This window comes from Phodopus roborovskii, unplaced genomic scaffold (assembly GCF_943737965.1).
Source record: "Phodopus roborovskii unplaced genomic scaffold, PHOROB, whole genome shotgun sequence".
NCBI lineage: Eukaryota > Metazoa > Chordata > Mammalia > Rodentia > Cricetidae > Phodopus > Phodopus roborovskii.
This window is the reverse complement of record NW_026126623.1, coordinates 72,293-86,507: the sequence shown is the minus strand read 5'-3', so window position 1 is coordinate 86,507 and position 14,215 is coordinate 72,293. Positions and strand designations below refer to the sequence as shown.

The 14,215-nt window shown below is 44.8% G+C and overlaps 1 protein-coding gene across 1 annotated transcript in view; it reads right to left on the bottom strand.

The window, feature by feature from the left end:
• Adamts17 (ADAM metallopeptidase with thrombospondin type 1 motif 17) overlaps positions 1 to 14,215 on the bottom strand; it is a 289,908-nt gene that overhangs the window by 217,577 nt on the left and 58,116 nt on the right. Inside the window, exon 5 of the mRNA XM_051206509.1 lies at positions 10,623 to 10,666. Within this exon, the coding sequence (XP_051062466.1) occupies positions 10,623 to 10,666 (44 nt within the window). The remainder of the gene's footprint in view (positions 1 to 10,622; positions 10,667 to 14,215) is intronic.

Sequence of the window (14,215 nt, the reverse complement as noted above, 5' to 3'; positions counted from 1 at the left end):
GGGGTTTTAATACATAAGGGTTGGAGGAAGTTGACTACAGTCACTAAAAGGTCTGTTGGAGAAAAAACTGAGCCTTCCTAGAACTTTCCAAATTTTTGCTGATGTTAGAGCCTAGTGTGGCCCTTTGAGAGCCAATAGTCCAAGTATTTTTTTTTTCTCCACCAACACAAAGGCAACAACAGCTGTTGAACAGGAAACACTGAAATCAGGTCAATGTAGCTAATACTTGGTGGCACATCTGCAACAGGCGCTTTGTGCTGTCTTGTAGAGCAGATACATACTAACTTTCTTGGGGTTAGGTTTGCTTCTGACTTAGTGGAGCCCATTCTATATGGAGAGAGAGGTGCTCAGCCTAGACCCAGGGGTGTGGGGGTCAAGAGGTGCCTTGTCCTGCCTCAACCAGATGGGACAGGCTTAGTAGACTTCCTAGGGGAGGCCTTACCCTCTCTGTGGAGCAGATGGGAGGAGGAAGGGAGTGGAGGGGAGCAGGAGGAGAGGAAGGAGAAGGAACTGGAATTGGAACGTAAAAACTAAATTAATAAAAAAAAGAAATAGGTTAACATGCATGTGAGCCACCCCAGTGCTTCTAAAGTAGAGGGTGCTGGGCCCCACCCGCAGGCACCAGACTTGAGGGATCTGGGTGGCACTGTTGGCATTTAAGCTGCTGATCTGTGGCCCACACTTTGAGAACCCCTAGTTTATGTTACTGTATCTGAGGGCCCTTTATTTCCTTTTGGTGGTTTGTTAATTTAAAACAAACCTGGCACAGGCAGCCTGATGCTGGGGTAGCCTGCTCATTGTTTACTGTTATTTCATTATGACTCGTGTGCATGTCTTAAACATTTACCCTTCTACAAAAGGCGGTGATGATGTGAGTTTCCGAGTTCCTTCCCACATGTTCCTGGGGTCTGCAGCACTCTAACAGCTGACCTGGATTAGAGACGGTAACCAAACTGCTCCCCCAGGGCTGTGGATGTCCATGTTCATTAGGATATTGACTTACATCCAAGGAATTGCCTTGCCCCAGAGTCCTGCCACCTCATCAGATTTTCCATGAACCTAGTGTCCAGCTTCAGGAGAGGCAGGATGGTGGTTTTGAGCCAGAGCCTGTGGTGTTACCCTGCCAGGAGCTAACCCAGCTAGGCAGTGGGACCCTGACCTCTTGGTGGTCTTCTTGCTTCTACCCAAGCAGAAAAGGTCTGACTGTGGAACAGCTGCCCACCCAGGAGCCCGACTGCCCAGACCCTTGCTGCACCCACCTTCACAGATTAATGCTAGCTTGATAACAGGACTTCTAGAAGCCCTGGCAAGCCCAATGTGTTATAAATGCTTCCCAAAATGTCCCGTCTCTGCAAAGACTTGGGCCATGCTATCTAAAATTTCAAGTCTCACGCCATCAATTGTCTGTCCCTGCTCCTTTACCATTTACCTGCTCTACAGTCTGCTCATTGATATGATTTGGTGCTGAATGTCTTAAAGTGTCCACACAGTAAAGGCTTGGTCCCAGCTTAACACTACTGGGAGGTGGCAGAGCCTTTGAGAAATGGGGCCTATTGGGGGACTTGAGGTCATTTAGGGTACATCCTTCAATTTCTTGCTTGAATATTTATGTGCTCCTGTGTGTGCTCTTTACCCCCCCCACTCCTCCCCCCAGTCTCCCAACCAAGCATTTTCTTTCTCTCTTGCAACATAGTGAGGGAATTTGCTCTGCCATGAACCATCTCCATGATAGTCTATCCTCCCAACTGGGCCAACTAAGCATCAATGGACACTTGTAAATCTATGAGTAAAAACATCTTTTCTCTGGCACTGGAGAGATGGCTCGGCAGATAAGGGCACTTGCTGCTCATACAGATTATGTGGCTTTGGTTTCCAGCACCCATGCCATCTCACAACTGTCTGTAACTCCAGTTTCAGGGGATCTAATGCCTTCTTGCTTCTGTAAGCACCACACACACACACACACACACACACACACACACACACACACACACACGTGCGCGCAGGCAAAACACAAACATAAAAATTTTAAAAATAAACCTCTTTGTAATTCATTATGTTGCCTCTGGTGTTTGTTGTGGTAAGGGAAAGCTAACATACTCACTGATCATCATAGAAGCCCACTCTCTCTCCACTATGGCACAAGCCCTGCAAGAATGAGAGCCTTTATCTGTTTTGTGCACTGGCATTCCCAGGGCTAGAGTGGCACCTGGCAGACACTCAACACTACAAATGTGAATAGGCAGGGTGTTTTCAAGGGCAAGAATCCATCTGAAAAATAATTCCTGGTATAAAGACACTGAAAGGAAGCCAATAACAATACAGTAATGAGTGATCTAACAAAATAAGAAAAGAATGGGCACCACACTAACAGGAGCTGGGCTAGGAATTAAACTCCGGGCATCTCAGTGAGTTGGCTAATCTCAGCTTTGTCTCTCATGAGTGAGGTAATTTTACATGGGAAGTGTATCCTTTGGTGTCTCGGTTTTCCCTTTTGCTAACAAAATAAAGCTTTAGTTTACAAGATTACTAGGAACTAGTGTGGTGATTTGAATAAAATGGCCCCCATAGGCTTATCTATTTGAAAGCTAAGTCTTCAGGGAGTGACACTATTTGTGAAGGATTAGGAGGTGTGGCTTGTTGGTGTAAGTAAGGCCTTGATGAAGGAAATATGTTACCAGGGATGGGCTTAGGGCTTCAAAACCTGGTATTAGGCCCAGTTCTCTCTCCTGGTGCAGCAGCCATGAGGAAAATGGACTAAACCTCTGAAACTGTAAGCAAGCCTCCAATGAAATGTTTCCTTTTTGTAAGAGTTGTCTTGGCCATGGTGTCTCTTCGCAGCAATAGAACAGGGACTAAGATAACTAGGGACATGGCTCTGCTGGAGCCACAGCAACTCAACTTCCCAAGGACAAATTTAAATCGACTTGGTTCATAACACCACTCCTTCCCCTGCACGTAAGTAATATGGAGAACCAACCGTGTTGATGCTTCCAGTGGTTTCTATCTTAAATGTCTCCCAAATGTTATGTTTTACTGGCTTGGTCATGAGCCTGTGATACTATTGGGGGATGATACTTTGGAGGATGGAATTTGGGAGTTATAACCTCAAAGTGGGGGGATATTGGGAACACAATCCAGTCTTCTCTCTCTGCTTCTTCAATGAAATAATAAATGGCTTTACTCCAGCACAGGTTCCTTTCCATAATATTCTGCCTCAGCACAGGCCCAAAAATCACTGACTCCAGCTGACCACAGACTCAAGCCTTTTAAACTGGAGATATGCAACTTTTCATCTCTTTTAACTTTTTTTTTTAATTATTGAAGACAAAATCTTGCTGTATAGCTCAAGTTGGCCTAGAACCTAGACTAACCTTGAATTTAGGAACTTCCTGCTTTAGCCTCCCAAGTTCTAGCACTAAGGATATGTACCACCACAACCGTTTCTCCTCTCTTGTAGCTTACTTTCTCAGGCACATTGTCACAGAAAGGCAGTCCATACATGAAATGCCTCTAACAAAGTATAATGAACAAGAAGAGGTGACATGAGCCCTGAAGGGATCTCTCTTCAATATTTAAGGGAAGAGACACAGAGATTGACCCTGGAACCATGCAACCAGCATCAGCTCCATGCTCTGACATCTAATGAACCACCAGGCTTCTTGACCAGCCAAGCATTGTGGAAGGACCACAGTTCATCCCTGGGGACAGTCAATGGGTGGCAAAGCAGATTTAGTTCCTCTATAGTTTGTTAGTCCAGAAATGCAAATCCTTCCCCTTTGCTTTGTTACTTTAAATGTGTTATTGTCCTTCTGTTGAGCTGCTCAGAAGTCCAAATCCTAGGAGCTCTACTGAGTTACTCATCACTGAGTCTTCCAACATGTGTCATGTACACATTAAATTTCTGTTTTCCTTATGTTACCCTGGGATACTTAAGATGAATGGAGGAGAGGGAGTTATCTTTACCCCCTCTGTAAGGGCAAGGCTGTTTTTTCTTCATCCTCTAAAATCACTCAAATTCTAACTATGTCCCTAATTCTTCACCTCTTGGGGGAGAGGAAGCCACCTGCCAAAATCGTCAGGGTTTTTAGATCTCAATGCTTGAAAATCAAAGAATCTTAGAGAGATTCAGACTTCCTCATTTCTGAATGTGGAAGCTAAGTGCTGCCAAACAGAACCCTAATATCAGTGTCTCTACACTCTTTCACTCCTATAACACCCAGTGTTTTGGGGACTGTGACTACCACTTCCTTAGATGACCTTAGGATGATCAATGAAGATCTCTAAGCACTGCTAGAAGGAGGTTTATAAAGGAAACCTTAAAATATTATAGTCACTTCTAATCTCATCCCATTGAGCAGAAGACTATTGTTGGTTCTTGCCAGGGAGAATGAGAAATTCAATCTCCCTAGGGTGAGGATCCTGTGAATATCAGCTAACAATATTTGCCATTATACCCTGGACCATGTCTCAAGTCCTAATTAGGATTCATCCCACCCTTAACCAAGCATGGCTCAGCCCTTCCCTAGCCATGGTTAGTCCCTTTCCTAATCATGATACACCCTTCCCTAACCATGGTTCAGCTCTTTCTTAGCCATGACAAAAATATATTCCTGCTTGTGACAAGGTTTTGATCACAACCACTCACACCAATCCCACCAAATACACTTGAACTGAAATCCTAAAGGCTAGGCCAAGAATTAGTTTCTGCTCAAGAGTATAACAGAAAGCTTCCTTAGGCCAACAGTTCCCAACCTGAGGGTCAAATGACCCTGCCACAGGGATCACATACCTGCAGATTAGATATTTACATTATGATTTGTAACAGTAGCAGAATTACAGTTATGAAGTAGCAACAAAATAATTTTATGGTTGGGGGTCACCACAACATGAAGAACTGTATTAAAGGGTCACAATGTTAAGAAGGCTGAGGACCACTGCCTTAGCTGAACCACCTCTGGCCCTCCCAAAGCACTCTGGTTTCTTATGATGTATATATAGAAAAATTGAGGTTAAAACTTCAGAGCCAACTTCCAATTTCACAAGAAAGGGTGGAGGATTCTTCAGTTTTTAAACTCACAGTGCCCAAGGGGACCTGACAAACTGTCTCTATATGATACAGGCTATAAACATTCTCTCCTAAGACAAAGCTCTGAGCCTCAAAGACCACCAGATGCTGAGCCTGTGGTCCGTTCCCAGCACCACAACAGCCTGGTAGCTGACCTCATCTCTTTATACCAGGAGTACAATGGCTGAGCAGTGGCTGGGAAAATGAACTCATAGCTAGACTAAAGTGGCAGTTTTATTGCCAGATACAGTGTGGACTACCCACAGTCCAAAAATATCAGTGAGCCATGTGGTCTAACTGAACCCTATTTTCTGACGCCACACGGCACAGCTTGACAACCAAGAAGACAACTTCAAAATATTAAACAGATTCTTCAGTTCCAGCATCACTCCCTGCTGTGCCTTTCCTCTCCGCCCTGACTCGCCTGTTCTCTGCCCTCCAGCAGGCAAACTCCCCCTTCCAGCCTACGAAGGAGCCGTTCTTCCTCCTCCTGGCACTGTCGGCACCCCAGCTAGAGCCAGCCCCATTCCTCCCATAGAGGAAGAGCTCCCCTCTACCTGGTAATTGTCCTCCAAGTGACGTTGCTTTAAAAAACAAAAGCAAAAGCAAAAAACCTATAGAATCAAATTTACAATTTCTCTCCTTGTCATCTCACCTAGGGAAAAAAAATCAAAACAAACAAACTCCATCACGGCCAATTAAACACAACACAAAGCTTACTCTATTAACCATTTCTCAGTGCTATACAGTTCAGTACAATAAATTCATTCATTCATTGTTCACCCATGGCTGCCACCCTGATTAAACACCCTCACCCTAAGCAACTGATGGAGAAAGGGTTTGTTTGGCTCACAGGCCACAATTCATCACTGTGAGGAAGCCAAGACAAGAACTTGATGCAGCTCGTCACATCAGCAGTCAAGAACAGAGAGAGGAATGAATGTGTGCATGCCTCTCGTGCTTAGTGTGCTTTCTCAATTCTGTATGTTTCAGGACTCATACTCAGGGGATGATGCTCACAGTGTGCTGGGACTTCCTACATCAGTTAACCCACTAAACCCTGTGGGAAAATACCATAGCCCAACCCAATGAAAACCACCACTGAGACTCTCCCAGTAACTCTACAGTGTGTCTGTCAAGTTGTCAATTAAAACTAGCCATCACAACATCACAACTGCTTCATGCTTCCTCTTGTAAAACTGAAACTTTAGACCTTCAAGCAATAACTCAGGGAAGAGCACATCAACTGGTGATCATCCTTGAAAACACACATAAAAGTAACATCATACAGAATGAACAGCTTGTATTTATGTCTTTAGGAATACACTTACTCATTTATATGCAATGACAATTAATGAAAAAAAGAGGCCTTAAATTTGAAAGAGAGCAAGCAGGGGTATATGAGAGGGTTTTGAGGGAAGAATGGGAAGAAGGAAATGGTATAATTATATTGTAATCTCAATAAATGAAATACACACACACAGGCAATGGTATTGCTGTGCTGTGCAGCCAATGTCCAAGCCTTTATTTGAGACCCCCAATTGGATATCCTGTGTGCTGAGCTTCTTGGCCTCTTCAGCCCCCTTCCTTTTTAATTCCAGAGGCAGTTTAGGCACAGCCACATGTTTCCTTGGTCTCTGTGTAGTTCTAAACTAAATGTTGGTCCCATATCTCCAAAGAGCTGATAGAATTCCATTCCGTGCAAAAACTTAGCTCTGTATTTTTGACATTTTCTAATATGGTCCAGTGATTATGTCACCTTAACAGACCCTGGCAGGAAAAGTGAGACAAGCTGAACCCAGGAACATGTGGTTTCAGTTATGGATGCCCAGCTGCACCCCAAACACAGAGAGGTTCTACTGTAGTGCAGCTTCCAAGACAGACAAGCTGAGGACTGGGAGAACTCCCGGGCTGAGCTACTCTGTCAGACACTAGACACACACACACTGCACCCTCCAACCTGCGCACTTGTACCTGGTGCGTACATATGTGTGCTTGCGCCTATATGAATACATTCACTCAACCATCATTATCCTAGGCCATGCTGACAACAGCCACCTGAGGAGGCAAGGGTGGGAAAGATCCCAGGGCCACCCACATTCTCCTTTGTTCTGAATAATGGCAGCCCTTACAAATGATCTTTTAGAAGACTCCCTCAGCATCCAGGCACAAGCTAATCAGCATTTTAAATATACTATAGCAACATTTAAAGCTAACCATGTTAAGAGATGAATTGTTGTAGTAAAATATATCCTTTTTGGCTTTCCTAGAATCCCCCTCCCATTTAAAAAATCTGTTCTTTGATAATTTTATAGACTATATTTTGGCCACATTCACCTCTTTGCTAATTCCTCCCAGATGCCCCACCACCATCCAGTTGGTTGCCTACATTTTACAATTATGTCAAGACAGTAGATGTTGCCCAACTCTTGGATGTGTGGCCTTCAAGTAAGAAATCCAAGGTGTAATTGTGAGACAAGCCCTAAAACGGATAGAATGCTACGCCCATAACTAACTCTTGCAAGTAGATGCTGCGTTTTTTAATAAGTATAAAAAAGGCTGAGTTCTAAGGCCTAAAATCCATAGCTAGATAGACTCACATTTCTTTCCCTAAACTGAAAGTTTTCATGCCCACCGCCCTCACACACCCATAGAAGATGGCCAAAGCCTAATTACAAGTACCATAAAACTGGCAAGTGGAGGAATTTGCCAGAGACTGGAGGACCTGCCCTGAGACAATGAGTACATGATTAAATGTCAAACTTTTACTTCTGCCCAGAACAGATCCAAAGCTAATGTGACAGGTTTGAGGAAGAGTCCAAAACTGTGGTGCATCTATCTGCCAGAACAAGATGAAATGGAGGGCATCTAAACTGGGTCATTCAAAAGGAATTATCCCCCTCAGAGGCAATTCCTTAAGACTATGCTCAGATATTCCTCCACCTGAGGCAGAGTTACATCCAGATAAACCAGTTAATGGCCATTCTACTTATCTGGCCACTTATGGTTCTCTGTCTCTGTCTCTCTCTCTATCTCTCTCTCTCTTACACACACACACACACAGAAGTTAATAAGAGTCTGAAGCTAGTCTGTGACTGCCATATCCCCAGTTTTAAAATGCTTATCAAATTACTTGATTTTACAAATGATTTGATAACATGTTCAAGTTATAGCACATAAAATTATGGCACATTGAAATGAATACTACTAATAAAATGCCAAGTTCCCGTGTCCAATTCCCTTTGTAAAAGTTAAATGTCACCAGGGCATTAGAAAGAGTTCATGCTGGGAGGCAGGATGCAGAGCAGCTCGTCTCTCAGGTAGCCAGCCACCACAGTAACAATGATTGCATCCTGTCCCTGCCATGAAAAGATGAGCTCCGTTAGGAAGTGAGATATCGTGCCAGAGAGGCCATATAAGGATATCGGATACCACCTCGTGATAAGTGGCTAATGTCAAATGAATAGCCCCATAGACTAAAGTATGATCCTTAGCACCACAGGATGAAGTATTGCCCCTCGGATGACTATATTCTGACACAGGGCTTTGAGAAATAGAATTAAGTAAGGTTAAATGAAGGTCATAAAGGTGGGTCCTAATCAGGGTGACCCTCGCAACAAGAAGAAAGAGGACAGGGGCACACAGAAGCAAGAGAATGGTGTGAAGGCAGCTATCTGCCCGCCATGGACAGCCCTCATCAGAAACCAAACACCTGTAGCCAATAGAGAAGCACAAGCTTTTCTTAAGGTCAGAGATACACAGACCTTGCAGCACTTGGGAATGGAAAGGTGTCATGAGCCAAGTATTTAAAGTGGAATGGAAGCGCTAAGTAGACAAGAGAAAGGTACTTGGTTAGGATTAACTACTCAATCTTCTGCAAGGGCAGTGGTGTGCAATCAATTCATATCGTCAGGGCATTTCATATACTCACAGTTAAACAAACAAATGGTAGTCATCCACCATGTGAAGAGAAGCACATACTCCAGTGCACACTATTCAGACACGGGGCTTCTTTCATCCATACTCATTCCTTCCCCTCCACACTGTACATAGGGACCTCTCAAGTTGTCAGCCAGCTGCTGGAGGACAGTTTGGAGACCCAGGCTCAGCACAGCATAACACAGAGGCTTCTGGGGGACCAGGGAGTATAGGGAAAAGGCTAGAGGAGGAGCGATGCCTCTTGAGCCTAGGCAAGGAGACAACACAGGGTGATGGAGAGACACACTCCAGGGAGAGCTACAGTGGCCCTCAAAGACCACCTGGGAATGCTGGAAGGAGCAACTGCACCAGCCACACACTTCTCTGTAGTTTCACATCTTCTACAGCCCCAGCCAGGCTTATGCCTGGCTCAGCTACCCCACACGCAAAACAGGACTAACATTGTCTTCACCCAGAGATCCCATCATGGAACCCATCATAAGGGGCAAAGCACAGACATCTATTGGCTGAGTTTTGAACTCCTGTTCTCTGATCTGTTTAGAAGACTGATAAAGTAAAAAAGAAAAATAATAATTATAAACTGCAATGTGTAATATAAAGGTTAGCTAGCATCATACCAGATTTTAAAGGACCTTATTAAATCACTTAATCAAGCCAGTCATAATATGTGTTAAGAAACTTGAGTCACCCAGTTCCATCATGTAGAGCCATGGCAGAGGCTAAGGTCACCCCATAACTGAGACTCCATGGTAACAGGTTGCTAACATCTGGATTTTACAATATTAGATATGGTGACTCCCCATCAATGTTTCTGTAACTTGAAGCATCTGAGCATATGAGATTCATAACTTTCCTTTGGGTAATACAATATTGGGGACCTCCCTGCGTGCAATGACAGATGAAAATGGAGACCATCTGGACACTTCCTTTACTAGACAAGTACTCTGCCTGCACCTGAAGAGAGGTTTGTTTGTTTGTTGGTTGGTTGGTTGTTTTGTTTGTTTGTTTGCTTGTTTTGAGACAGGGTTTCTCTGTGTAACCCTTTCTGTCCTCTAGACCAAGCTGACCTCTAACTAAGAGGTCCTCCTGTTTCTTCCTCCTAAGTACTGGGATTAAAGGAGTGTGCCATCACTGCCAGGCAGAAAGAAAACTTCTCCATGAAGCCTTAAGAACCGAAGGGCAATTCAGGTTTGACTGAGAATAGGAAAGGAAGGAAACCTGCATGTGAAGGCAGGTGAGGAAGAGAAGGGAAGAAAAACCCGGTTTCTCCAGCATTGTATGCATATCTCAGTACTGTCTAGACCAGAAAGCAAACCAACCCATGTGGTTAAGACACTTAGAGGCAATTGTTCTTGCTTGGAGCAGCCTGGCAGCTCTTGCATTTGGTCTGCCTTGTTATAACATTCTTAACCCTCTATCCAGATGCCTTCTGTCATAGGCAACCTCAAAACTTACCTGAAAAGAAAATCTATAGAATACAGTCAAGAAATCAGTTTACACAAAGAGAGGCAACAGAAAATATGAAGCTCGATTGTCAACATGGGGGTAACTCCTTCAGACTAGAAGTCCCACGATACATCATCTCCTTGAATCATCGTGAGAACTGTAAACTTACCGACAGTGTCACACGGTTCATCTTTGTGAACGCAGAAATCTGTCCTGGGGGGAGGGGGAAAGATACAGTCAGATGTATGTGGTGCCCTGTAGAAATAGGAGAGGAAAATATACTAATAATGGCTAGTGCTACCGAGATGTTGTCACTCTAGTTTGGACAATTAATGATGACAGTTAAAAGAGCCCATTTTAGATTTTTTTTTTTTTGGCATTTATTTGTGATGTGCGCATGCATGTGCCATTGGACACATGTAAAGGTTTGTGGTAGTTTGAATGAAAATGGTCCCAGGGGCTCATACGGAGTGGCACTGTTAGGAGGTGTGGCCTTGTTGGAGTAGGTATGGCCTTGTTGGAAGAGGTCACTGGGGGTAGGCTTTAAGGTTTTAGAAGCTCAAGCCAGGCCCAGTCTCTCTCTCTCTCTCTCTCTCTCTCTCTCTCTCTCTCTCTCTCTCTCTCTCTCTCTCTCTCTCTTTCTGCTGCCCACTGACCCAGATGTATAACTCTCAGCTACCTCTCCAGCACAGTGTCTGCCTGCATGCTACCATGCTTCTGGCCATGACAAAATGAACCAAACCTCTGAAACTGTAAGCCAGCCACCAATGAACTGTTTTCTTTTATAAGAGCTGCTGTGGTCATGGTGTCTCTTTACAGCAATAAAACCCTAAGAAAATGTATGAGGGAGTCTGTTCTCTTCTTCTACCAGGTGGCTTGTGAAGACGGAACACAGGTCGCCAGGCTTGGTGATAAGTACCTTTACCCACTGAGCCACCTCACCAGCCCAGGACGCCCCTTTTACAGCTGGACTTCTCAACACTATTCTCTCAAGAGTTGAAAAACATTAAAAGGTATTTCTGATCAGAGACAATTAATTCCCCATCAACTGCACTGGTATTTCAAGCCACTTGACTTGGAAAGCTGTAAGCATCATTACTTACATCCACAGAAAGGCAACAGAAAGCCATTTCTAAAAATGGTGTGCAGTTGAGGATGAGTGTGAAAGCAAAGGTACAAGGCCTGCTTAGCCCTGGTTCTGCATTTCCCTCTCTTGATGAAATGAAGGGCTGTGCCTTGCTTTTCCTTCAACAAACATCCCTAAACATCCCTCCAAAAACTCCCCCATTTAGTAGACAACCATGAGCACTGGTGGGGCCAGTATCCTGGCTAGGAGAAGGCGCTAAAGGAGGAGAGTGGCACCTCCAAAGCAGCCATGATTCATTTACCTTAAAATATATAAATAAGTAAATCCTAAAACTGGCCCGATACAAGCACAGGTATGACGGCAGCTGGCAGCCCTGGTCCCAGGTGGCCTCCCCTGGCTGACACTACATTTCCACTGTGGCATTCACTATCCTCCATTACTTCTTTTGCCTTAGTCATGTCCACTCACAGCAAATTTGGTGCACCAGTTACACTGGGAACAATATCATGGCTTGTCCTTCTCCTTCCATTCCATCCATCACCATCTGTGTGTGCATTATTCAACTCAATCCCCAGTGGGTGTGTGTTAAGGAGCAAATCCCACAAGTGTACATCCCTCAGCCTACTGCCGCTAGACATGGATCCTGAAGATGCAACTGGCCCACAGGCTGGGCTTCTGGAGGTTAAAGGTTCTGTTTGACATCTCGATGCACAGATTCCCAGGTATGGGCTGACGACTGAGCATCTTGGGACAGAGTCATCTCTCAGAGCACACTGGGCATCCTGCAGGGGAAATGACAGGGCAGGTGGCATGGATTGGAGTAAAAGCTAGAAGGTGTGATGACAGACAAAGTGGGAAGGCATCAAAGCCAGTGTATCTGCCACTCAATGGGCTTTGCCTCTGGACACGTCTAAGTTTTTCATAAGAAATAAATATATTTTGAGCTGTCAAGGCTGCAAGTATACATTGTGAAATGACCAAATCTAGCTAATAAAAATGTCCATCACATTTGATACTAGTTTAAGGGTTTGGGGTTTTTTTGGAGGGTTTGCTTGTTGGTGAGAATACTTAAAACCCACTTTCACAGCGATCTTCACTGCGAATTGTACAATAAATACCTAGAACTCAGAGAGAAAAATAAAAGCTTTTAGGAAAACCAACTCTTGTGGAAAAAAATTTTAATCTCCTTATTATCATGATTTTACCCCCAAGCCAATCCATTTTTGTGGAAATCAAGTGGGCCTCACATCCTAAGTTGTCAGAGCAAGCCTCCTGTCCTCACATTGCAGAGCTTCCCTGATTGCTGAACAGTAAGCAGAATGGGCAGAGAGAAAACTGACTGTGGGGTGCTGAGGATTGGGACTTGCATAGATATCCCAGCAAGACCCTCAGCCAGGCCTGCATGCTTGCTCGTTTGGGTGTCTCCCTGGCATTCTCTATAGAAGCACCGGGCTGGGCTGGGGGAGAAACGCTATGTGCCTGTCTTCCCAGGTTAAGTGCAGAACCAGAGATAGGTAAAGCCACTCGGGCTGGATCCCTGTCTTCTGTGTTGCCTTCGTTGGCCTCCAGCCACAGTGCACATGGTGGCTGTCTACAGCCTGGACACACACAGCTGCAGAAAAGCTGACTGCCTCTGCTAGCCATAATGTCATGTTCACATCCTCTCTGTAGCAGCTGGTGTTCAGGAGAACAGCTCCCAGGCTTAGCCACAGCCCAAAACAGAGAGAGAAAAGGAAATCCTCACACTGGCCAGATTCGAGGCCAGAATATAGGGGTGCTGTCCCTTCAACAATGCCTGGCCTCTGAGATTTCCTATTAGACAGAAAGGATAGCTTTCAAGAGTAGCCACTGCCTTGTATTCCATTTCCTTGCAGAACACTGGCTATCATCTCAAGCACAGGAACTGCAGCCCTGGCTTCAAGTTATCCACCAGGCTTCTCAGCAGGCTCCTTTTCCACCCACCCCAGTGATGCTGCTGAGTCAACATTTGTAAGGACATCCTCTAGGGATATGGCTGAGCAGTGATTCATCCACTGAGCTGCTCTACAGAATCAAGTACAAGAGCTTAAACAACCCTGGGGTATCATCCTGAAATAGAGAAAATGTGCCCCTAGGCAGGTGTGTGTTATGGTGTGTGTGTGTGTGTGTGCGCGCGCACACACACACTGGCTCACTCAGCCATTTGCATAGCGGGGCAGAAGATGATATGTGGGTGTTCCTTAATTTCTCTCTACTTCAGTCTTTTGAGACAGGGAAACTGAACCTTACCAATTGTACTACAGAAGCAAGCCACCAAGACCCCACCTGATCCTACAGTCTCTATCACACAAGTAAGTGCTGGAATAACAGACATGTGCTACCTTACTTGTACTGGCTGGTTTTGTGTCAACTTGACACAAGCTAGAGTCATCAGAGAGGAAGGAGCTTCAGCTGAGGAAATGTCTCCATCAGATCCAGCTGTAAGACATTTTCTCATTTAGTCATTGATGAGGGAGTGCCCAGCCCATGGTGGGTGGTGCTATCCCTCTGCTGATGGTCCTGGCTTCTAAAAGAAAGCAGACTGAGCAAAGCCTTGAGAAGCTAGCCAGTAAGCAGCACCCCTCCAAGGCCTCTGCATCAGCTCCGCCTCCAGGATCCTTCCCCGTTTGAGTTCCTGTCCTGACTTCCTTCAGTGA